Source organism: Phalangium opilio, unplaced genomic scaffold, assembly GCF_054372755.1.
Source record: "Phalangium opilio isolate 3A_F unplaced genomic scaffold, DU_Popi_V2 ptg000009l_1, whole genome shotgun sequence".
Classification (NCBI taxonomy): domain Eukaryota; kingdom Metazoa; phylum Arthropoda; class Arachnida; order Opiliones; family Phalangiidae; genus Phalangium; species Phalangium opilio.
In genome coordinates, this window is record NW_028324146.1 from 5,378,510 (window position 1) to 5,405,488 (window position 26,979).

Sequence of the window (26,979 nt, forward strand, 5' to 3'; positions counted from 1 at the left end):
TCAACGCTAATCCCTGTTATGTAATCCTTGAATCGATTACAAGCCCACGCCAATGCTGTGGCTTCTTTCTCTATTTGCGCGTATCTCTTTTCTGCATCTGTTAACGTCGTAGATGCGTAAGCGACTACGCGCCGTTGTCCATCTGTATGAACTTGACTTAGGACAGCGCCTATTCCCCAAGATGACGCATCAGCTGAAATAATTGTTGGCAGCTTCGGATCATACACCGCCAGTACTGGATGATTAGTTAACAATGCTTTGATCTTAATAAACGACTCGTTCTGTGGGTCTCCCCACGTCCACTCATTTTTCGTGCTTAAGAGTTCATGTAACGGTCTCAGTGTATGAGATACTTCCGGTACAAACTTTGCTAGAAAGTTAACCATCCCTAGGAAACGCTTCAACTCTGTTGTATTTGTGTGCGGTGGCAATTTGTTGATAGCGGCTATCTTCGCTTCGTCTGGATGTATTCCTGCTTCATCTATGACGTGGCCTAGAAACTTAACTCTTCTGACGGAGAACTCGCATTTGGCTCTATTAAGTGTAATTCCAGCTTCTGTCAGACGTTTTAATATCTGTCTCAATCTCTCGTCATGCTCTTGCACGTTACATCCCCATACCAAGATATCATCTTGCAGGTGAACAGCTCCTGGTATTCCAGCGAGACAGAGTCCTATTTTTCGTTGGAAATGCTCTGACGCAGAACAAATACCAAAGGGCATTCTGTTAAAATAATATCGCCCGAAAGGCGTGATGAAAGTTGTCAACTTCGCTGACTGAGGCGCCAAGGGAACTTGCCAATAACCGCTCGTAGCATCTAATTTCGAAAATATGGTGGCTCCCGCCAATTGACCCAAGATGTGATCCACCGAGGGAAGTGGATATCTTTCTCTCTTAATGAATTTATTTAAATCAGTCAAATCCACGCAAATGCGTATGCTTTTATCCGGCTTGGGAACTATCACCATCGGAGCGCAGAAGTCTGTCGGTTCTTCTATAGGTGTTATAATACCTTCTGAAACCATGCGGATCAGTTCATCTTTGGTTTGCTTCATCAGTGGAATGGGAACTCTTCTTGGCGTGTTTAATGCAGTTGGTTGAGCGCCAGGCATTAATGCAATCTCATATGGTTCGACGGTCTTGCCTATTCCTTCAAAGAGATGAGGAAACTCCTGCAAGATCAACTCAACTTTAGTGGCGGCTGATTCCATTCCATCTACTCTCGCTATTATGTTCAATTCTTCACTCGCTTTCAGCCCCAAAAGCGGTCTTTCTAGGTCTGGGATCACGTAGACGTTTTCAAATATTCTTGCATCTTTATATTCTAATGTCGCAGCTATCATCCCTACGCATTCGATTCTCTTACGGCCTGGGCCATATAAGGTTCTATCTGAGGCTACCAATTTACTTGCTAGAGGCATTGCTCGGGCCATTTCTTCCGGTATGACACTCACATCAGCTCCTGTGTCAACCTTAAACTTAATTCGTTGTTTATTAACCAAGATGGTGGCATGCCACTGCCGGGAGGGTTTGCTCTCTACTGATCCCAAAAATGCATTGTTCAAGGATGTATCGCTGGTTACTTCTCTTATAGTATTCATTGAATTTCGGCACTGTTTCGCAAAGTGACCTCTTCTCTTACATTTATGACATGTAGCGCTGGAGGCTGGACATTGTTCTCTGGGATGATTTCTCGAGTATCCACAACGTTTACAACGTTCTTGCTGTTGCTGAGGTTGGTGTTGTCGTTGCGTTGACATATTTGGAGGTGGCTGTTTGGCCGTTACGTGGTTCCGCCATTGACCTTGCATGTTTCTGCTAGCACGCGATGCAGGTTTACCCGTGTGTATTCTATCTACATTATGCGCATTTTTCTCGGGGTACAACTCCCGTTGTTGCGATTTGATTTGTTCATTTTGTCTGGCTTTCGTGACAGCACCGTCCAATGTCAGTTCTTTGTCCAACTGAAGTCGCTCTGATAAGGCCTTGTCTTTTAATCCAACTACCAGTCTGTCACAGATAAGTTCGTCCCGCATTGTTCCAAATTCACAATGTTCTGATAATGCGTGTAATGCGGTAATGTATTCTTCTACACTCTCGCCATCTCTTTGTTGACGATTATTAAATTTCGCTCTCTCATACGTGCGGTTGCGCCGTACAACGTAGTGTCCTTCAAAACGATCTCTGACGTTCTCATAGACGCTCTCTTCCTCCGTACTCAATTGAAACGAGTCGAAGATATCATCGGCCTGAGGACCCATGAAATAGATTAAGGCATTTACTTGTTCCTTATGAGAACTTCGACTCAGACCCGAGGCCTGGCGAAAGCGTTCAAATCTTCTAATCCATTTTGGCCATTCTCCTGCTCCTGTTAATGGTTCGGGGGCAGTGATTTGAAAGGTAGGGGCAGGTACGGGGGGCACTCCCGTTGGTACGCTCTGTCCACCTTGAAGAAGGTCCAAGTCATTCGTGTCGTCTTCAGACATGTTAATTCGGGTGTCCTTTTGTTTACTAGCGAGTAGTGGTATTTTCTTCTTCTCACTGACGCTGTATCACTAAGCCTTTGACCCTAATATCCCCTTTCCAAAGCGACGGGAACGGCGAAAAAACTGACAAACGCGGCGGGAAGACGCGGGAAACGTTAATCTGACACCATGTTTTGTTGTGATATAAAAATTGGGACGAATTACATTAATAATCTAAGTTCTTTATTCAACTGAAAACTTTCTCTTATACACAACTGTGTTCGGTAGAGGCGTGAATCATTTAATGTCTGGTTTCTATGGTAACATGGAAGACTATGGAAAAGTGTTACAGTTCCAATGTGGTAACCCTCCTTTTTCATGGTGGTTCTTATTCATTTTAATGTATCATCCTCACAAATGGACGTTTATGCAAGAGTAGCTACCGTTCAAAACGGTGTTTTTTCGAAATATTACGACCAGGGGTAAATAACGAAAGGAGTTAGAGACGCTAGCTTCCGTAGTGTAGAATACAGTGGAACCTTGAAACGTCATAGAATTTGTAACTAACGTAGTGCCATCTTTGGAACTGTATTGTAAATAAGATCAGAACCTTAAGAGTTTTGCCTTAAAATCTCGCGCCGCAAGGTATTCTGGGTAAAGTAAAATGGCGGGTGTCGATGTTGTGAAGTCGTCTCATAAATCAACCCAATATAATTATTATATTCAATCGCGAGTAAACAGCGATTTAAAGAAGAAAGATAAGTCATCAATTTGCAATTTGAAGCCGGGGAAATCCTCAAAATGTGTTCAAACTTGTTCTGCCGTAAGTGCGCGGTTACAGAGTCGGCCCAGTGAGCCAAGGCTTAGTGATTTTTCCGAGTCAGTGCCAGTGGGAACTGAGGGATCAGGATCATCGACTGTATCTGGGACTAAAGAAATTAAAACAACTAAAACTGTATTGAAGGATGCAAAAACGACATTTAATTCCATTTCATTATCGACTAAGGAATTTACCAACTTTAAAGTTGCATGTTTCTAATTCAAGTGCACCTTAATGAATAAACTTTACTCTAAGCCTAATTGTCACTTAGTCGTAAGCAGACGAACACTAGCAGACGAAAACTCGCAGACAGGAGAAAATCGATATCCCAGCATGACTTTCGAAACTTTGCTGCCACGCTATTGGTTGGAAAATATCATACTTATTTTGAATTATAGACGGCGCGACCGAGGCGTTTTCTCTTTTCTGTGTCTACGTTTGAAAGTCCCACTGTATTGTACACTACGGAAGCTAGCGTCTCTAACTCCTTTCGTTATTTACCCCTGTTACGACACATTGTAGAGACTCTCTGCCTAATTCTCAAACTAGGAAATTTTCCTCTAAATGTTGGCTTTTCCCCATAGATTAACGGATTTCCATCTAAGTGTTGGATTTTTTTCCTTAAATTAAGGGATTTCCATCCAATGGTTGAATTTTTCATCATGCCCTAATTGTTGGCTTTTTCCCAAATAAAGCGATTTCTATCCAATTGTTGGATTGTTTTTCCAATACTTCGAATACCCGCTAATTGTTGGATTTTTGTTACCAATACCTCGAAAACCCGCAAAATGTTGGATTGTTTTAACCAAGAAGGAATTTTTTTAACCAATACTTCGAACACCCCTAACTGTTGGATCCTTTTACCCAAATTAACAAATACCCTCTAATATGTTGGGCTATTTTTCTAAATTAAGGTTCATTACTACGTCGCGCTATTTCTTAAAAATAAGGAGTAACCTTTGCTTAATTTAATAGGTCTCTATTATCTTCATTATAATTTTTTTCTAAAAATATAGGGAAACTTTCAATGTTGAACTTTCCTCAAATTATAGGGTAGTTACCAATCATTTCTTTTCCAAATGGATCCCTACAGATATATTATCCAATAAGGTCCGTTTTCCCAATATTTAAGTTTTTTTAACAAAGATCTTATTGCGAGTATTGAATAAACCCATATTCCTAGACCCAATTCTTTGTGTAACGTAAGGGGACTTGTCCTTTTTATGTCAATTCTTCTTACAGTTGCTTTTTCTTTCATGATAAAATGGAATATTCCATCCAAGTTAAAAGAAGAGATCATCTTCACAGGGTGTTTTTGTGAAGTCCATCATAGTTCACAAATTTGGGGGCGTGTTATTTGGGTCAAAAGAGTGAACCCCACCCTTGACCTAAAGTCAACAGTCGAACGAATAAGCTTATTATTCAACTGATCCTTAAATCGGGAACAATTTGGTCAGAGACACATTTGGGATCACCTTTTGATCCGACAATGGTTCAAAGTTCGGTTTTACTCGGTATGACCCAAAGAACACGCTCCTTAATTTGTGATTTGTTTTCAAAAATACACTGCAAGTAAGTTCAGTTGCAAAGCTACGAAAAACCCATAGAATATTAAAGTACTAGTAGAAAAGGTACCCGACGTTGCCTGTCAACCCGTCGGAATATTTTTATTAGTTTTCGGGCCACCATTTTTAAAGATAACGGGAAATGGACACCCAAAGTCATAAGGCCTTTCTATAGGATATAGGGAACCAGTATACAAAATATTGGTGAAACCGGTCGTAAAGGTTTATTACATTTTGGCCGACATTTTTCAAGATGGCGGCGGTTTGGAAAAATCTTTCTTAGTGCGTGCCTACTACTTAAGAGTAACGTCCCTGCAAATTTTCAACCTTCTAGGTAAAGTGGTTTGGCCTGGGCGTTGATTATCAGTCAGTCTTTGACCTATAAGTTTACCTCAAATTACTAAACTAACAACACTAGTCGCATCTTCGATATCGGAAGGCGCTTACTTGACAAGAGATTTCATATTAAAATTCCTGTATTCTGCAGTCTGATATAACGCTACACATTACTGCTGAAACATATTGTCCATGAGTAGTACAGGGTTTAGATTTCCAATTCCAGGATAAAAGAGATGACAAAATCTAGAATCTGACTCAATCACGGTTCATAGAACACGATATATTGGCTCCGTCCCGTAGTAAGCACGTTCTACTCTACTAGAATTTCGATTATATTGTTCTTCTTGGGAATGCAGTCACTTCTTGTACATCGTTCACTAGACCATTTATTTGCTTTTCCACGTATAGTATCTTCTTCTCGTTTCTTCCAACTACCAAAATCTGAAATCCATTTCTTGAAGCGGGAATTAGGTGATGAAAGGTTCGATATTTCAGTTCAGTTAAGGATGGTCAATCATTTGTAGTTCTTTTCTAAAAGTACATCCATTTTTGCTTCTATTTGGTTCCTGAATGACCTCAAGTGTGGCAGATGGACCACTGATACGTTTTAAGAATAAATATAAACCATGCAGTTTACTTGACAATTTAATGTAATCATAATATTATCGTGAATAGCAATTCAGAAAATGTTTAGACTCATTAGCGAACATATTTAAAACAATCAATTTAAAAATTCAGGAGCATTGCTCTAATGAGTGAAATATCACCTTATGTAAGACATTAGTAAATCCCCGACCATATCCAAGATGCACTTTCCAAAAAGGACCGAAGTATGGTGGATTCTATGGGCTATTTTGAGTCGATAATCTTTTATGACACTTTTCCTATAAGGAACATCGTTTTCAAGTTATGACCCCTTAAAATAACATGAGAAACTGAAAAACCATTCTAATTAAGTTGAAAAGTGAATCTGTAAAACACAAGTTCAGCCAAAACTTGAAAACGATGTCCCTTGAGATAAGATACCGTGCACAGAACATTTTCGTCTCAAAATCGGCCATAGAACTCACCCTTCTTCTATAATACCACCCTTATTTTAAACACCCTGTATAGTCAAATATTAAACCTTGAAAATGTCTTGAAAACAATTAAGGTTGTTTTCGAAGTTATTGTAAATATTTTCCCATAACTGATAATACAATAATACATTATCGATTCAAATTAATTACGACCACAATTTGATAACATTTATGAAAACAGAGATTTTATTTCCGAGGCTGTTCTGTTGTATGGGTTTTGGCCTTTCGGGGTTTTGGAAGGCTTCTATGTCCTAAGAGGACAAATGAGATGGAGTGAAAAACGTTAATAATTTTAGGCTATTAAGCCTCTTCGATGTGAAAAAGAGGTTAGGCAACCCCCAGTATCGGGACATACAGAGGGATGGGATGACACACAGCCGCCTCTGCGCACTCTCTGGATCCAAAACACTTAGAGCGCATTCGCCTTAAAGCGAGATGAAGACCAATGATATCTCCCCTGTCTTTCACTCTTAGCTATTTCGAATAGACCTATTCGACTGGATCATCATTTACCAATAACTTCATTGGATTATGAACTTCTGCTCATAAACACGCCATACACCGTATTAAACTACAACTACTAAATCTGTAGATCAGCTCTGCAGTGCCAATTCGTTTTTCTATGAATTCTCCTTCCGGCCGTAGTTCTTATTAGGTCTCAGAACACAAATCGTCCAGTTTACTTAATGGGCCGAGCGCAGCACTGATGTAGTGTAGTAGTGCAAGCGAGAGTAGTACCGTACTGAGTAGAGAGTTGAAGCGGAAGGTATTGGAGAAAGAGTGTTAGCGGGAGTAAAGGCTCGTTTATACAAGAGCGGAAAGCTGAAGCGTATAGCTGAGAGATGAAGCTGAAACGATTTTTCGAACCCGCGCGACTGTTCACAAGCGGGCGAGATCTGAAATTTGCGCGCTTTTGCTGAAAGCGGAAGCCGATTTTAGCGATGCGCTCGCGATCTGCCGAGGCAGATTCTCTCGCTCGAGTTGAACTCTCGCAAAACTACATGTGACCTCGTTCGACCAATCAGGAAGTAGATATCGAGATAACTCCTAGAATTGCGCAATATTGTACAATGTTTTCATTTTGGATTCCCATTTTTGCAGTCACGTTGTCTGTTGATACCGACCAGAAAAATTTGTAATTAGCTTGCAATTTAAAATGTCATTGAAAGAGAAAAAAGAGCAGGAAAAACAGTTGAAGGCTCAAATTAGGCAGAAAGATAATGAAAAAAAAGAGGAGCTAATTAGTGTAATTTTTAATTATCCGGAAATATGGAATAAAGCAAGTCCGGATTTCAGAGATAGGCAGTTACAAGCAGTAAAATGGGAGGAAATATCCAACATAATGAACATGTCCAGTAAGTTGATGGTTAAATTCAAAGTTTAAAAATATTTAAAATGAAGTAATTTATAGTTAAAGACACAAAAACAATGTGGAAATATCTGAAGGATCAGTTTAGGACTAATTTTCACGCTGTCAGTAAAAAAAAGTCGGGCCAGGAATACATTGAGGAGCAAGATATGCAGCTCATTAAATGGCCCTTCTTTAAACAACTTATGTTTTTGAAAGACGTTGTGTGTCGTCGGGAGACAACTTGCAACTTGGCATACAATGACGAAGATGGCGAAGCTGCTGATAAAATACTGAAGAGTATAGGACTAAACAACGAAGAAGACCACAATGAAGCTGTTGAGGTGGAAGAGAATGAAGGAAGTACATGCGCTTCCTTTGCGCCTTCAACTTCTGCTGGGTCTTCAACCTCTGCTAGGCCTTCTACTTCTACTGGACCTTCTACTTCTGCTGGACCTTCTACTTCTGATGGGCCTCCAACTTCTGCTGGACCTTCTACTTCCACAAATATAACCCTGGACACAAGCAAATCATCGAGAAAAACGAAGCGAAAAGCAGAAACAGACCCGAAGGAGATTGCTGATAAAATTACTAAGGAAATTTCCAAAATAGATGGATATTTGGAAGCTTCAATTGCTCACCAGTGCCAAAACAATGTAGAAAAAAGGCCACAAACATTTTGCAAATATTTAGCTCAACTATTATCAGGGGTTCCAGAAGAAATGCAACTTGATTGTGAAATGGATTTGGTTGGTGTGGTTCGGGGGTATTTAAAACGGAAAAGCAATTCTGAAGTTGTAAATAATGAAAAATAATTCTGTTGTTGAAATTTATTACTTATTATAATTAAATGGCTAAATAACTATTGACAGTAACATGTTCAATTACATGCAAACACAAGAATATTCATTAATAAGAACACATTATTAAAAGCACAGGTATTATTAATTCAACGAGTAACTCCAGGCATATCCCATTGCCAAGGAACAGCGCCTTGCTCAGACCAAAAGTAATCCATGTATATCTTTCTGCAATGTTTTGCTTTTTCTGTCGAGTTTCTGGACATGGACCCTGGAAGATTATATAGAGCATTTTCTGGCTCATCGTTCCATACACCATAGCGATAATTTCCCATATTGTCAGTAAAATCTGCGTATCCAGGAGGGCAGTATGACTTTTCTGATGCCTTCAAGTGTTTTTCTTTCGATATTAGAAAATTGTGCAAGACCACAGTAGCTTTTACAACTTTGTCAACATTCTCTGGGGCAAGGTTTATGGTCTTGTGAAATATTCGCCATCTTGCACCCAATATCCCAAACGCATTTTCGCTACAACGCCTTCAACAATTACAAATATAGCATGAGTGTGCAAGTATTACCAAACTGTAAATAACTTAAAAGGTCTTTATAAAGTTCAACTTACCGGGCTCTACTTAGTCGATAGTTAAATACTCGAGATCGGGAATTTAATTCCTTTGATGAATAGGGACGCAAAAAGTTCTCTTGCAGCTGAAACGCTTCATCCCCCAGAAATACGAAAGGGGCAAGAATATTACTTCTTGGTAGTGTTTTGGGTTCTGGTAGATTCAGGCGTTTGTTTTCAAGGGCAGACCCAATTAGCGAGGCCTTGAAAATGCCACCATCTGAATTTGATCCAAAACCTCCAATATCCACCGCCAAAAATTTATATTCTGCATCTACTACCGCCATGAGAACTATCGAATTAGTGCCCTATAAAAAGTTATGATAACGTTAAAAAATGTAAAACATATGCCAGAACAATTCATATACTTTGTAATTATAATAAACAGAACCACTGTTTGGGGGCTGCTGGATAACTATATGTTTCCCATCGACGGCGCCAGAGCAGTTTGGAAACTGCCATAATCGGCAGAAATCATGAGCCACATCCTTCCACATTTCTTGAGTTGGTGTCTTTATGTAATAAACACAATGAATATAGTTCCCAGTAGTTCATATTTGTGTACCTACTTTAAGATAAAGTGGCTGTAGGACATCCCACAATGCATCACAAGTTTCTTTGATGACCATATGGGCCGTTGATTTCCCGATCCGAAATCCATACGCGATGCTAATCATACTATCACCGCTAGCTAAAAATCTTTGAAAGATCTATTAAATTTAAGATATTCTAGGCTATCTGAAAACATTTAGAAGATAATTACCTGAGGGTAATTGCCAGTCTATGCGCTGGTGAGAGTGGTTCTCGAGAAAGTGGGAATTTTTGGACCCTATCTTTTATCAAATTTACGAGTTCATCAAACAGTTTTGGTGACATTCGAGTAAAGTTTTTAAAATACACATGATCATGTCGTCTCATTTGTTTAAGCTGGAATGTAAACATTTGATTTGACAACGTGTAAAACTCAATGCTAAAATTTAGGCACATTACAAAAAGTAAATACTGACCAAAGTGTGAAAATATCCCTCGTTTGTCCTCCTTCTCCATATGGGATGAACCCACCAACGTCGTTGACGCCGTTTATTTTTGTTATTTATTAAATTTAACCTTCTCAAAAGTAATAATTTCTTTTTCAATAAAAGTAGAGTGACAGTAAGCCCAGGCCCAGGCGCCATGTTTGTTGTTTTGAAATGAAACGTAGCTTGGCTTCTCGCCGCAAGCGCACGCTTTTTCCCTTTTCTATGTGAACTAATCAGAGTGCGAAAGCCGACGCTTCAAGCTTTTGCCGAACGCGGGAAGATCGAACTTTTCAGCTACGCACTTACGCTTCAGCTTTCCGCTCTTGTATAAACGAGCCTTTAGGCTATTCCAGGACATCTCGGGGGTCGAGATAAAAGTTGGGGGCCGTGCCGTGCGCGTAGCCGGAATTGGACGTCTCCGGACAGAGTCTCTTCTTTCTCGTTTGACAGTGAGGAAACTATTATATCGAGAGAAACCGGCAACTTCGTACAAGACCGCTAACCCTACTCCGAACGGAGATTCTATTCCACTCACTTCAGTTGTTTACAAACAGCTGCTAAGCCGCTTTCATGGCTAAGAAATGTATTTGCGAAATCTGTACTTGCGGGTAAGTTACAATGATCTTCTTCTGACCATTTTTAAACGATTTCAAGGGGAGATTAGTAGATAAAACTTAATTGTCAATGATTTAATGTTAAGATATTAACTCTTAGATGGGAAAGTTGACAGATTTTGTAATTTGAAACTTACACCTGGACTAATTTTTGATTAAGTACCTTATTGGTTTTAAAATTGAGTACATGGGTAGAAATCAAATGAGTTATGTTTAAAGAGAATGACGTGAGAAAGGTTTTGTTTGTGAAAACCTGGATTCAGTGGTTATTGAAATGATTATTTTCTTAATTGTTAACCGTGAGGTCTGTCACTCAGATTAGAACTTGCTCACGCTGCTACTTGACTAAACTACAGGGTCTACGTGTAATCTCTAATAGTCCTACACTTCTCAGTGATAAAATTATTACCCGTAACCAGTCATTGGTTTACGAGAGATTCGAGAGTTATTGCCTTTCGTTTTTAGCCCTTTAAACTTAAGAAACTGTTGGAACTCTTAAAATGTGCTGAACGAAAGTTTGTTTCTGTCGTGAACTAACTCTCAATTTAGATATAAATGGTGAAAAATGATAAGATAAATAAATGATAAAGATAAGTAAATAAATATAACTGGGATACTTTTGAGTTTTCATCAAAGATGTTTTGTAAACTTTATTTCTGATTTCCATGCAGTAATATTTGTTTATCAAATTTACTTCATTTTCCATTAATTTTCATTTTTCCTTAACTTCGTTAATTTTCTTTAATCATCCGTTATAATTAATTTATCTTATTCGTGATTTTTTTCCAACTTTGTTAATTTGAATTTACGCTGAAACTACACCAAGATCCGCTTACCAAACAATTCATCTGATAAACGTCACATTCTATATTTATTCATTTATTTATTTCAAAACCTTTTAACTATAGAACTTCGTCAGTTATCGCGCCAGAAGGTATTGATCACGGACACAAATATTCCTCGTGCAAACACATAGCCTAATAACAGAAAATAAATTGAGTGTCTTGGTTTGCCTAAAATTTCCATTGGGAATTTTGTTTTAAACGAAGACGCTGAAAGCCTGAAGTGAATTTTATTTTCTCATAAAATGAAAAATATTGTTTTGATAAGATTTTACGTGTTCCAACAGTGTCCAGGGAATTATGGGAATACCTCTTGTAAGAATATTTTCCAAAGATCTTTAACTCACATCGATACTGATGGGACCTAATCAAATACTGTCTGTCTGAAGTCTGGGCGAAAGTCTATATTTGGACAAAATACCTTTATTACTATCACAATATGAAATATGATGTTTTTACTTTCATTTTTGGACATATAAGGGCTACTTAAATGCCTTTTTAAAATTAGTTCAACGAGATAGGAAATGTGTAGGCATAATTTTGCCGGTTCCTAGAGTCTATACTTTAGGGAGTGGACGAATTGGCGTGTGACCACCGTTTAGAGAAAAAATGAAATAAAAAGAGGACAAGACCTTTTGCGTGAACTCTCCTGTTGGCAATATGCCCAAAGACCAACCTATGAAGACAGGGGTCATCATGAATTTATTAAATTTTATCTATAATATTGACTAAATATTCAACGGAGCTTTGAAGAGTAGCTCAATCAAGCGTTTTTATTACGTGAATTATATTTTTCAAAAATCCTTGCTGTAGAATACGTTGACCCGAACAAAATTCTCCAATTTTTAAGTCGATAAACCTGTGGGAAGGTTTACATTAGTTCGGTTGGAACATTTGAACAGAGGAGCTAAACACTTTCAGATTTCCCTTACACCGATTACAGGTTACGTTCAATGGTCTTAGCACTGTCACGGGTAGGGGTTGTGAATATTTCATGTAATCCCTTTAGTACAACAAATCCCCCACGATTTGAACATTAGCAATGTTTGGGTGATTCAGAAGCCAGTATCAAGGGTGAAAACCACAGATAAAGCTTTTTATTATGTTACCACTGTAGAAATGTTTCATCTGCCGAACAAGATTTTTACAAATTAATTGTCGCTTTATTGCCTCCAGTTAAACGTTTGCCAGATACGTTTAATACATTTTCACGTTAATCTGGTAATCAGAGATATTCATGGAAACCTTCTAAATGTAGATAAAAGAGTACCGTACCTTAGGATATAATAGATTCAATCATAACCTTATTACACTCTCAATTAATATTGGTCTGCTGCCACAGGAATTTTTGGTATCGGCATTGTAAATCATTGAATCTAAGAGGGAATGGTGCTGGGGGAAAACTCTGCCTTTCATCTCGCTTTTTGGCGCCGGCGCTGTAAGCATTTTGGATATTGCTAGTGCGCAGAGGCGGCAATGTATGTCCCGATACTGAGACTTGCCTACCTCTTTTTTACGCTGAAAAAAGAGATTAGCGCGACATCTTCGTTTAAATACTTTTTCATAACTGAGGCATGGCCTGCTGGCGATTTTCTTCCATTTGAGTCGGGTTACGTTTAGAGATGGAGATCACAGATAAGCGATGGTTTGTTTTTACGGAAAATACGTCTTCGGGAGTCGCCCGCTATGCGAAATTCGCTGCTAGGAGACGTCTCTCTACCCTTTCAAATACTGTATATGCCACCATACTTATGGAGATTATAATAGGGCTATGATTCTACATTGGTATATTTTGAGAATAGAAAAAATAATTTTTATTCGCTCCACGGGATTACAACTATCATTTTATTCTTCCTATTTCTCCTGAAGGACACTCCCTCTAGAATAGTCTTTGATCGTCTTGGTTTGTTCCTAAAACCCCGGGTTTTCAACAAAGCATTTTGTGCAAACTAAGCTGCTAAAAGACTAGTATAGGCATAGTAGGACAACTCAAAAGGTTGAAAGGAAGTGAAGCGTGTTTTCAACATAAACAATAGCTGTAAATCTATATCTACACGTATTCTTATTTTGCGATGTCGAAACTCGGAAATGGGATGGTCATATCTGTCATGAAGTTAAAGGTGTTTTTGGCACTTTTAAGTAGTTTTGTTAAAATGAAGAACTCTGTACATTTTGAAAAAGCTGGGAGGGGAAAGGAAGATGCTGCCATAATATTCAGGAAATATTACTAGTTTATCTATAGAGGAACTAGTAAAATAAGGGTGATTTAAAATCCAAAAGGGAGACGTCATAACGAGGTCTGTTGCGTAAATTCACATTTTACGTGAGTTGACCATGTCAGATGCAGACGGCTTTTCAAATTTAAACTGTCGAATGAAAATTGGCGACATGATATAAAGTCTCAACGTCACTTGATCCATGTGCAATTATCCTCCCAATTTAACTCTTTTGAGGATTTTGGGTTCAGTAAGGCGGATCAGCCTAACCAGTTTATGGAAACTATTCTTATAGGTTCCATAAACCGGTTAAACTGGTTCTTCTCTCTGAACCCAACCCCTAAAACCGCCGTTACCTTCCCCTTCCTACCATAGGCGATTCCGTCAGCATTATTCGACTTCTCCTTCTCGCCTCCATGGCAAAATCCTCCCACGCATAATAATATTTCTACAAGTATTCAAGCAAACAAAAACTCCATGGATAAAATACTGTATATTTCGAAACCTAGTTCCAATATACACGACAAAGCCATTAAAATCAGTAATAGCAATTTGCTAGACGCAAATAGACTTGGTATAAAACTTTCCTAGAATTCCTTAGAGACATGCAACCTTGGGAACGGTTTAATACGTTGTTTGTTATCGCTAAAGGTTTTCGTGATGAATTACAATGCTTTTAAGCAAGAGGTCAGACATGTGTACAAAGTCAGAAGCAAAACATGGTTCTGTTTAGTGGGCTAAGTTCAAACCATTTTTCATGAACCCTGCATGCTGACCTGGTGCACTCTTTCAGTACTGTTTTCAGTCTGAACAATGAAGAAACATAAGCTATCTATTTCATATACTGCAATCCTATATTGATATCCACTCTGGTTGTCCTGAAATATTTAAACTTTAAACCCAAATGTATCACATACATTTTTAAATGAGATCATCTCACGCACTGAAACCCCTTGACTTACGCGCTGAAACAAGATTTGTTGGGAAGAAAACTTTTAATACGCTTCCATCTTGGCAAATGACGGATAGATAAGTTACTTAAAAATTCCTGGCGCCACAACAGTCCAAATTATTTTAACTCAACTTGCGGCTTAAAATTAAACGTATAATTTCGTAGGACCGTTATGATGAAAAGCATTATGCAAGGAAAAATGGACAACGAAGAGCAACATACTACATGTATGGTGTTTCTGAGTGTTTTAGGGATGACGCCTTAATTAAATTAGCATTGCCTTTGAGTCATCCGTAAAATACCCAAATTGTAACTCGAAAACAGTGGTCCGGACGGCAAAATGTCATAGAACATTTTCAACTCAAAATCGCCCAAAGAACATTCTCCTTGATTTAAGGCAGAAATCAGAAACACCCCGTATAGTACAGTAAATTTACAATCTTTACTCCCAAACTGTAAGACTATATCCACAAAAGTATCTATCACTCGATAAAGACACTGATCATCAAGAAGTTTAAGTAGAGTTAAGAGGAACCAATTGTAATTACTATAAAATTAGTTTTTGCTAAACATAAATAACTAAAATATATAAAAAAAATTACTCCATCTAAATGTAAAATATTGTGTAAGCTCATAAAATAAACGATAGTCGGGAGGAAGCCTTCCATTACTGATATTAAACCAGAGAAACGTACACTGTCTATGCTATGCATGGTGTAAGTGTTGACTTTATCCTACGTGTTTCATGCATCCTTGTTTCGGGTACAGTAAAAACCAAGGCTTAGGTTGCGTACTAAACTATCGTGTAAAATACTGTTGCAAATGCTGTACATTCAGAAAGACTTCAGCTAAGCGTGTAATAGGTAAAAGCGTTGTTAGACGAGGAAGACACGTACCAGGAAATGAGTCCCTGGAAAAAACTCGAAATCGTCTCATTGGAAGAGATTGTAGAATCATTCTAGTCCTTTGTATTATGGGGCAAGCGGAGGGAAAAAATGACTGCAAAAACAGAAGTACCGTAATTACTAGAGGGATACAAAAAGCTCTCTACCGAGACGGCTAATTTTCTAAAGCGGCGATTTCGGGCCCCTGCACCAACGCCCATTCAGATACACTTACCCACTCTCCTTCATGTTCTCCTCCTACCTCATTGACTTATGCTTGAATTATGAATGTCTCCCGCACCTGCTGTGGATATTCCAGGAAGGATTTTCCGCTCTTAGCCTATATATATTATAGAGTATTTCGATGGAGAACTTGGGCAATCTCGTGCACTGCTTTTAAGGCAATAATTCCCCTATTTAAATATTTTACTTCCTATCTTTTGAAGAGCTTTTGATCTCCTTTCCATTGGAAAAGTTAAAAAAAAGGGGACAGTAATTACGATGCGTTCTATTCTAAATTACCATCCTGATTTTTAATTACATCGTCTACGATGGGGAAGAATAAGATAGACTGCCTGTAGTGGTAGGTCGTAATTGCTTGTAAAACAATACAACGTGTTAAGGGTCAACTGAAGAAGTAGGTTATCACGTAGTAGAGTAAGGTTAGGTAAACGTTACGTACAGAGTTTATGTAAGACATGGTAGGGCAAAATTTAAAATGATCGTAGGTAAAATTTGAGTAAGGTAAGATGAGTTATTTTAAAATCCCATGAAGTAACAGTGCTTACTTGAAATAAAAGTAACTTTTAAAATCAGATGAGCCATACAGGGTGTTTCTGATAAGTCTGCCATAAATCATGAGGATGTTCTTTGGGCGATTAGATATTTTGTCGTCCGGGTCACTGTTTTCAAGTTATGATTGGAGTATTTTGCGGATGACCCCTTAAATTTAATTAAGAAACTGAAAGACAATGATTGATAATTTAATTAAGGGGTCATGCCTAAAACACTCAAATCATAACTCGAAAACAGTGGCCTGGACGCGGCAAAATGGAGATAGAAATTGCATTTTCGACTCAAAATCGCCCAAAGAACATCCCCCTTAATTTATGGTAGACTTATCAGAAACACCCTGTATAACCTTTAAATATTTAATTTACTTGAAGCAACGTGAATCACGTGTAGCCTGTGCTCTCCTTATATTGCTTCCATTTCCAGGTAATATTAAAGTAGGGTTAGTTATGCATAGTGTTTATTCGTGAAATGTCTAGGAGGTAAGGTTAGTCTCTCGAGCCTCAACTGAATCTCTGTCCTTATTCCTTGACTGTTCTTTAGGAAGTTTAAGAGAAAGTGAAAGTTAGTAACACTTTCAAAGTTTGTTCATTCTGCGATGCTGTCATTGTGAAAAAACGATACTGACGTGACAGATGAGTGAGAGATTGGACCTTCGCTATAGTTTGGTACCGAACTCGGACAAGTTATTATAATAAGGCCCTTACATCTTACAGGGATAGATTTAATTTTAGAAGTAGGAATGGTGAACAGAGTAATATGGGAGCGCGTCAAAGTCCCGGACCCCCTTCCACGGGACGGAGGGGTATGAAAGAAGAGACGGGTCATAGCGACAGAGGTAAAAAGGAATTACCTATTTTTCGCCGTCCCCGGCAGCAACGTCATCAAAACGTAGTTTAAGTGAGCCAATAAGATAATTTAAAATTTTCGTTACGTCTTGGAGGGGGGGGCTCTATACTGGGCTATGAGTCGGACTGAAGTAAATACTAACCTTCTCCATTCCTGCTTCTAAAATTAAATCTATCCCTGATCTTCCATAACCTTTCACTGGTCAATATTTCCGATATTAAGAAATTCCTTTCAGACAAAGGTTTTCGAGTCAATATTCATTAGAGAAATGCGTAATTTACCTCCAGAATAGAAAGCGTTTTCCACTTGGCCTATTTTAAAAGGGTATAGTGCTCAGTTTCTATCTGGGGCACTCCCTCGAGTCATTAATATATTAAATCGAGGGGCTTATCCTTGGAGCTTTGGGATTTTGACAGGTATTATTATTATATCCGTGTAGTCAGGTGGTAGAATGCAGAGTATGTAATCGTTCTATGCTATTAGCTTTATGAGCAGTTTCAAAAGGATTGAGGTGCTTTTGATATATTTATTACTGCTTTCAATTTAACGTTAATTATTCGTAGAAATGGTAAATAATGAGCGATTTAGAGAGATTTAATAGCTAAAGGCCTTAAAGGAAAGGTTCAGAACTTCAGATAACATAACACTATACCTTGAATATAAAAGGAAAAAAGTAAAAAAAAATTTCTCTTATTACAAAATAATTAACATTTAATTAGTAAAAGTTAATTACTAAATTTTTATTGAATCTAGTACGTTTTGATGACGAATATTATTACAATTATGTCATTTCATAATTTTATTCCAAGCACATCGTGAAAAATATTTCCACAAACTATAGATACTCTAATCTCTTCCGTCTTGTACACTTTATAGCCTTTTCTCAAGTCAAACCTTTCGGTAAATTTTGCCTCTGTTTAGCCCCTGTACGGATACTTCTCTAAAAGTCCACGGATTTTGCGGGGAAAATCACCTTCTTCGTTAAAAATACCTCTCAGTTTCACAAGTTAGAACAGCCATAAATGCGTGCAGCTGTGGCAATTTATTTAAAAATATTATTATGTTAGTTCTATTGTAGGAATATTTATGAAGTTTGCCTTCTCGAAACAGTCTAGCGTGCTAACTAGTCACGAATTTAGTTAAAGCGTATTCGCATGTCATTTTTGACCAATCCCCCATTATCTCGCCTTAAGAGTCTCCGCCTTTCCAAGTCAAGCATGCAGCGCGCGCCGGAACTAATTTTGCCCTTTCTCCTATACCTATTCTTATATTAAAGTCCATATTCAAGCTCAAACTATCAAAATGTATCACAATCGACAGTTTCATTTCCAAATATTGCGTTTACGACTCTAACAATTATATAAATGTTTGTAGATAATCGATTAATTATCTAAGCGTTTGAAAATCGATTTATTATCGAAACGTTTGATAATTGATTAAGTGTAAAAACGTTTGAGAATCGATTGATTAAGTATCTAAACGTTTGATAATCGATTGATTAAGTATCTAAACGTTTGATAATCGATTAAGAATCTAAACGTTTGATAATCGATTAAGTATCTAAACTTTTGATAATCGACTAAGTATCTAAACGTTTGATAATCGATTGCTTAAGTATCTAAACCTTTGATAATCGATTGATTAAGTATCTAAACCTTTGATAATCGATTGATTAAGTATCTAAGCGTTTGAAAATCGATTTATTATCGAAACGTTTGATAATTGATTAAGTGTAAAAACGTTTGAGAATCGATTGATTAAGTATCTAAACGTTTGATAATCGATTGATTAAGTATCTAAACGTTTGATAATCGATTAAGAATCTAAACGTTTGATAATCGATTAAGTATCTAAACTTTTGATAATCGACTAAGTATCTAAACGTTTGATAATCGATTGCTTAAGTATCTAAACCTTTGATAATCGATTGATTAAGTATCTAAACCTTTGATAATCGATTGATTAAGTATCTAAACGTTTAATAGTCCATTGATTAAGTATATAAACGTTTGATAATCAATTGATTACGTGAACTTTCCATAATTGATTAATTATCTGATGGTATGTGGAAAATCGAATACGTATCTAAACATCTTAACGTTTTTAGATAATCGATTAAGTATCTAAATATTTGAGATCTGAATCAATTTCGATTTTATAAAATAAAAGGGAGACATATCCTGAATCCAGTACAAAGATGTTTTAAAATTAGTAGGCAAAAACACATGTAGGCAAGAAACAGAACTGTTATATAGCCCTTTTTACTAAGTCTAAAGAACGAGTGAAAATTTCAAAAGGAAATTGATTTTCAAAACGTTCCAATAATATATAATTTTAAACATCAAAATTAAAACAATGAATTATAGATCGAACATAAAACAATCGCTTCCTCGATTTTCGAGACTACCCCGTTGAAATATTTCGCTTTCATAGAGACTTTAAGAAAAGGCTAAAAAGCACTTCTGAAAAAGTGGATTTTCGTTAGAGCCTTCTCCACTGAGATCGCTTGGAGTCTGAGATGTCTCCGGATAGCTAGACTAGACCCTCTCCAAAAACTCATCCCCGGATCGGATCGAACTCCGGGGCGTAGGTTCAATCGAGGCTCTACACTCTCATCCAAACTGACGTTAAAAGATAGTCCTCCTTATGGTAGCAAAAATACTTCAGATTAATTAAGTAAAGCGGGTTTTAATTTCTATCTCGTATTAAGAGAGAAATAGAGCGAGGCCGACCGATTCCGGGCGGTCTCCGTAACAGTGAGTATATCGATTTTCTTGCTCGGAAGCCTGAACTCTGGCTTTGCTTAATGCTTTGTTAAAACTAACGCGTGGCTCCCGGGGTTAGGCCCGCCAAAGTTGTGTATTTATAGTAACCCGTAATTATAGCTACTGGTATATTAAAACCATTATTTATCAGTTTATTTTATTTTGGAATGAATACTCTCATGGGGTTAAACGTAACTTACAAAAACCCTTGTTTATTAGGCCTAACGAGGATACGCACACCTCTCTATGTTATAACCCCGGATAAAGCCAATTTAAAAATGTAGTTAGCAATAGCGAGGGTTTTCCCCACACTTACATTACGGCAGACGCTGTAGATGTACGGTGTATGATGAACGTTCCGTTTCCACGTTTCATATCTCTTTAGTCTTTCGTAGATAACAGGATTTTATAGCATTGTTTTCTTAAAATTTTCATTAAATACAGTGGTTTTTATCTGTTACGGGTATAGTTGCTTTACACTTCATTGAATCTATGCTCTTTGATTTCCTACCCTATAGGAATCACGCTTGTCGACACCAGAACAATTTGGTGGATGGTTTGTCAGAAATTCAAAGATTGATTGAGAACGGCTACAGTTATAATTCTCAACCGCTGGTTAAAGGTGTGTTGGGTTATTGTTGTTGGCATACGTTTGTTTTTGATGTATTGCACCATTGCATGTTTTTGAAACTTGCAACGTAGGGAATAATTATTATACAAGTTAAACGCCTTGGTTTGACCAAAGTTCTTATTGAAATATCACATTTCACAACGGGAATTTTGGGGCAAAACCAAGTCGCTGAAAGTCAATAGCCTGTGTCAGGAAAAATCAATGTTCTTCTAACCTTGCATAATCAAGTTTCTAAGCCTTCGTTATACAAAATATCACCATAATATAATAATAATTTATAATAACTACTACACACATTTTGAACATATACTGAAATATAATTCTTTCCTGATACAATTTTCTTTAAGGCTTGTTTCAAAATTTGAAATTGCATGTGTATATTAATTATTTTCGAAGCCCACTTTATTGTGTAGTCCGCATTAAGGAACCTTGGCGCTTTAGATAGATGCAACGATGGGTAGAATTTAAAGTACCCCCTCTCTCTGTTTTCTTTGTTAATTTGATTTAAAAGCTCGATCGGAAGGAGAGCTTCGGCAGAAACGGCGTCAGTGGGAGACCTCCCCTGAAAGATTGAAGGAGATCTACAGCGCTTACGCCGCCAGAAACAAGGAAAATGTCACCAGCGAGTCTCAGAGCCAGACAACGAGTCGCCGCACTTCGGATTCGTTTTTCGTCGCAGCCGATGACCGACTAAAAGTGGCCACTAACCACCGGAATCCTCTCCAAAGCATCACCAATGCGGACGCGATCGAAGAATTACAGTCATCCAAACTCGCCTCCAATTCCAATAAACCTGGCACTCCGTCATCCGTAACGACTGCAATCAGTGACATCAGTAAAGAAACAAATAAAACGTGGATCATCCCGAATAATAATTTCAGCGAAATGGGGGCCTGCTTACCAGAGAACTTTCAAATGAAGAAATCGTTCGAAGTTGGCGATAAAGCGGCAGGGTTTACTTCCAAGTCTACCGTACAAACGGAGTTCCCTGGCTGGAACGTCCCGAAACCCCCTGTAAACAGACCCAAGGATTCCTTGAAGTTCGAAGGTGGCACAGGATCAGCCGGTGATCAAATGTCAACTACACGGAGAGATTACGGCGATGGCAAGTTGAAACAAGACCTCAGGCCAGCAATCAACGCGAAGCCGCGTGATTCTTGGAAGTTAGACGAAGGAGAAACACCGGACTACCGTACAACCATTCAGGATGAGTATACCCCAAAGAAAGCGGAAAAGGTTCAACCGGTTAAACATCCAATTGCCATGAAACAACTTAATAATACGATGGTTGTTAGACCTTACGTCGCCGAATCGAACATCTTCTCGGGGCAGACCACCAATCAGACTGCCTTTAAGAAATGGACGAACGTTGAGAAACCAGGAGCGAAGGACATTCGGGTCGCGACCTTGAAACCAGAAGGCGGGATGAATTTGGAGTCGACGAACCGTGCAGAATACAGAGTCGTCTCAACTGTTGAGAAAACACCTATTATAAGACCCAAGACGACTTTACAACATTCCGGACAGTTCGATGACCGAACCGTCTCTAAAGAAACTTTCCGCGGATTGACAGTAGGCGAGAAGCAAAAGTCATTCAAACCAGTCGAAAAAAGTCACATTGTCAATGAACCACTGGAGAAAAGCACGACCATTAAAACGGACTATCCTAATTGGAACCAGAAGAAACCGGTGATTGAAAGACCCACTGACTGTTTGAGAGTTGGCTGCAGGATGATGGAATTGTCGTCAATGACCGGAAAGGATTTCAGTAATGTACGGAACGTACAACCGGAAAGGAAAGGTGCTCCTGAAAATAACATAAAGCAAACCGGACCGACTGATTTCTCCACCACTAGTCAAGTGAACTACGTTCAACACGAGATGGTAGATCATAAAACCGACGCTAGTACATACCCTAAAAGGAACGACTCTCAATGGGTTATGGGAAATTCTTCAAAGTCAGCCACCATGGACGGTACCACAGTTTCGAAAATGGAATATGGTTATAAAGAAGCGGAAAGACCAGCCCCTGTTGTGCAACCGGAAACGCTGAAGATGGATGGACCCATGGATTTAAACACCGTAAGTCAGACGGAGTATATGGCAAAACCAATTGAAAAGGTGGAAGTGGCTCGTGCTCCTCCTACTAATATTAAAATGGAAGGAACAATGGGGTCAACAACATCGAGTAAGGAAGATTATAAGTATCATCCTCATATTACAAGGGACAAATTCTACCCTAAACGTAAAGTCGGCTATCATCAGCCTAATCTTACTGATATTCGAGAAGAAGCTAACACTCAATCGTACGTCGTCCCGGGGATTGAAATGAAAAACGATATTAAGTATCGAGACGATGTTGAAAAGATTTTCTCTCAAGATGTACCCGTTGAAAGCGAAAGCGTTACTCGCAGGGAATTTAAGTCGTGGGAAACCAAAAAGGAAATTAATGCGAAACCGGCAACGCATTTGAAGTTTGAAGGAGATTCTGATTTCATGACCACAACTAAAGAAGTTTTCACTACTAAGAACATGCCAAAGCTTTCAACACTCAAACCTGCCGATCACATTCCGGTGGTTTTGGATCACGGTGAGTTGGCCGATTTCCCCCGTCATCGAGAGCCTACGAAGGTTGACAAGGAAAGTGGTCGAAGGTCTTTACCTTTAATAGAATCGTCATTGAGCGCCAGCGAAATACTGAAGCAAACTCGCCGACCCCAAACAAGCATCAAACCTACAGGAGAGATGGACATGACTACCACCCACCAAGAAACTTTTGTTAAAACAGCAGAGGAGCTTCTAGCTAATAAGGAAATCCTCGTTAACAACAAGGTCCGGCCTAAACCGAAGACTAATATAAAGTTCGAAGGGGAGACTGATTACGTCAGTACGACCAAGGCGGAATTCGGTCAAAAAGTGGCAGATAAGGCTGCACTGTTTAAACCGCCAACATCCATTAAATTCGATATTCCAATAGAAGAGTTTGAAAAACCACGAAAATCCGGTGGTAAATCTAAACCACTCTTCACGAAGGCGCGACACGAAGACGTTATTGGTAAAAGCACACTTCAGAGTGACTTTAAGGCCTGGGACGTACCTAGAAATATTGCTGGTAAACCACCAACGCATCTGAAACACGAAGGGCGAATGGAATTGCACAGCACAATGAGAAGCGATTTCGGCGGAGTAGCAAAAGGAGAAAAAAGCAAACTTATTAAACCCAGGAGTAACTTAACTTTCGAGGGTCACCACGACTTAAAGACAACGAATCAACACGATTACAAACCAATCCCAGCGTTCCAGGACAGACGTTTACCAGCTGGTCTGGTAAAGAAGGGAGAGATAGATTTGCAAGCCGTTGAGATCAAAAAACGTGACAACAGGAAACTTGGAGATAGACCCGAGCCCTTAGGTAGTGAAAGACTACCGATAACCGCAGCTCCGTACGGAGAACCGGATGATAGAAGAGGGAAGAAGTCTATGTACGGACAGATCTGGAAACAGTTCGAAAAATACAAGCCGAACCGCAACAAATGTAGCATAGAGAACACAGGACGTCGGGAGTTCACCACAACTACGGGTAGCGCGTATTCGCAAAAAAGCGTAGCTACAGTTAGACCTACGTCGAAAACCCCAGAATCTCATCCACCTTCCCCTAATAAAATCGCTAGTCAATGCAGTTCCAAGAGGAATTCCGTCACCAGTCAAGGTTCTTTAAAACAACACCACAGTCATTTGAAATTAACTGGAGGGATGGACTTTAACACAACCAACTCAACCTCGTACGCGCCTTCCAGTAACAAGTACTTGCTGGAGGTATATAAGAACCAAAATGCCATCAAGGCGAACGCCGTTAAAAGTAGCGGTATCTTGTTCGACGGCGAACACCCCTTTAGCGGGAAAACTACCTATAACCAGCATTTCACATCGAGTGAGCCTATAAGACGCCCAAGTTGCCCAGCCGCCAAACTTGATTCCAAGTTTTCCTTCAAGGAGATGGTCAATGGTCACCAATATTACATGCCTGTCGTCCAAAGCTAATCTATTAATGTTAGAATAGCTTTTTGCTAATTTGTTATTCCAAAATGAAGAATTTTCGACCTCAGCCTTGCTTGTTCTTAGAGAAACAAAAAGATGCCGGGTATAAGTTTTGACCGTTTCGTTTTAACCTCGAAAGTATTGAAACTAAATGGTCAAAGCCGACTCCTTCTAGAGATCGGAGTTTAACACAACAGTTAGCTAAAACTTCGATCGACCCATAGCCGACAATAGTAAGGCTATTTCGCGTCTAGTATTAGATTTAAGTAGATTTTAGAGCAATTTCTTCACATTTTTAGACTTCACTGATTGTTAATATATAACATGGTTATAAATCTGATGATATATTCTGCCCGCTTTAATAAAGTTCAACATAAAAATAATTTGGGATTTTTTTAGAATAAACTAAGACAAACACCTTACCCCAATTTCGCAAAAGTCTTCCTTACTGCGATAGAATGGATAAATCGATAGTTCTTTTTTTCTACAACAGTACTAAAACGTTTATTGTGGGAAGCGAAGCGATAAAATTTAATAATAAAGTGAGACTACTCTGGAAAAGGTTTTTGGTGATGTAATACACGTTTTATAAACTTTTGCAGTGTAATAAACATCACCAGACGTTACCTCGCCCTAGGCATACGTGAAAGCATAAGTTCATAAGATACGTTCCATAAGTTTGTCACTGGTTACTGAGAGCTTGCCATGACGTGACGTAGGTGGAACGTCATAAATTCTCGTAAAACGAGACCTGGTGAGGCGCTGTAAAAGGCTTAGTACAGACAAAATAGAAAGATGGACTGCTAAACCGAGTGTAGTCAATTCTCGCGTCGTTCTCGAACTAGCTCTCAGTGTCTCAAGCATCACAAAATAGAGAGTGTCATACTTATGGAACACATATTATATAAGCTTATGATGAAAGAGATGGTAACACCCTTCAGGGCTCACCTTTCAATGTAGATTTATAACTTCACAAAACGATTCAGGAATGGTTGAGTAAATTTAAAAATACTTTAGATTTATTTACTTTAAAATAAATAACATATCCAATAATTCAAGATATTGTAACTTCAGTCACAATAATTCGTTGAATTACGTAAGAGTAGGTTGTAGAGGTACTACTTGTTTCGCAATGGAAACAAATTGGTGCTATATACAACCATAAGTACATATTTATACCCAATAAGTATGAAACTAGGTATATGTTGACAAGGCCTACCACTTCTTTCATAAAAGAAAAAATTTGGTGGGTTCGTTATTAGTGTTATTACTTATCTAAAGTATGCAACTATATAATAACAATTTATAGAAGCTCTCTACGTGTGGGAATTAAAGCTTTTGTATGGATTCACCGCGCTACACCCCGCGGCCTGGGATATGCAAGTTAGTAAGAACTAATTAGCTTGTTGAAGCTGAAGCATTTTTAAAAATATTCAAAAGTAGCTATACTGAAGTTGCATGAACTGGTGCTTGTAGTTTAGTTATATTGTTAACAAGTAAAATATTTCCCTCCATCTGGCAATTTAAAAAATAATCAGTATTTCTTTGTAGAAATTTGCTTCTATGGCCCGCTTTATAATTTACCATTGAGAGGAACACCCACCTATATATAACCTCGGTTTCAGTGACCATATTGGAACTTTGTAAGTCGTCAACTTTGACATTTCAATTAAACTAGAATATTGAGGTCACGTTCCGCAGCTCCCCCCCCCGGATTGCAGCTTATATAATGGTTTGTAGTTTTGGTTAATTAAGCGGACGAGTCACCATAAATTGTTTCTTTATGCCGTTTTGAATACCAAGATAACTTCCAAGTGGCAAAGACCGTCCCTTCACCTCACCTCTTATAAAGCTAGTACACTTTAGGTAATAAGATGGGATTAAATTCATTTTAAGCAAGCCTTGCGTTAAGTAGGTAATTCTAGATAAGAACCCACATCCCCCTGTAATATTTCTTAGAAGCCAATTATTTAGTTCCCTGAATATAGAGCTATATCAGTCGAACCGGCCAATAAACGGAGCCGGTTTTCACCCTCCCTCCGTGGGGCCGCTGAAGAACTCTATGCTAAATTTCCCGCACAATATGGCGCCTAGGCGGGGACTGGCGAAACCCCACCTCAAAAGCTCTCCTTCCCCCCCCCCCCCGAATTGAAATAACTCTATTGTTGCATACTTACCTAATAACACCAAAAAATGTAAAATTTAATATAAAACTTAATTTAAAAAAAATTTTGATATAAAACACTGTATATATTAAAAAAAATTAAAAATAATAAAAAAGTGTAGGAAAAGATTGTACAGGTACCTGAAAAATAAAAAATTAAAAAAGGTCTTTTATA

General features: G+C 38.4%; 2 protein-coding genes across 5 annotated transcripts; both read left to right on the forward strand.

Annotated features, from left to right (window-relative positions):
- The first annotated feature begins 7,099 nt into the window (after positions 1-7,099).
- LOC149713528 (uncharacterized) lies at positions 7,100-8,431 on the forward strand. Its single transcript, XM_089849013.1, has 3 exons — positions 7,100-7,296; positions 7,370-7,623; positions 7,680-8,431. The coding sequence occupies exons 2-3, from the start codon at positions 7,425-7,427 to the stop codon at positions 8,429-8,431; spliced, it is 951 nt and encodes a 316-aa protein (XP_089705139.1). The 5' UTR covers positions 7,100-7,296; positions 7,370-7,424.
- Positions 8,432-10,204: 1,773 nt separating this feature from the next.
- On the forward strand, positions 10,205-26,978 carry LOC149713529 (uncharacterized). 4 transcript variants are annotated; one of them, XR_016371393.1, is made up of 5 exons: positions 10,205-10,665; positions 20,490-20,593; positions 21,114-25,886; positions 25,950-26,023; positions 26,192-26,978. XR_016371393.1 is itself a non-coding variant. In XM_089849003.1 (3 exons), the coding sequence occupies exons 1-3, from the start codon at positions 10,628-10,630 to the stop codon at positions 24,641-24,643; spliced, it is 3,672 nt and encodes a 1,223-aa protein (XP_089705129.1). In that variant the 5' UTR covers positions 10,205-10,627; the 3' UTR covers positions 24,644-26,978. The 4 variants fall into 4 exon arrangements, 1 of the variants encoding a protein (XP_089705129.1); XR_016371391.1 differs by having other exon boundaries at positions 21,114-26,023; XR_016371389.1 differs by having other exon boundaries at positions 25,950-26,978.
- Position 26,979: the final 1 nt, after the last annotated feature.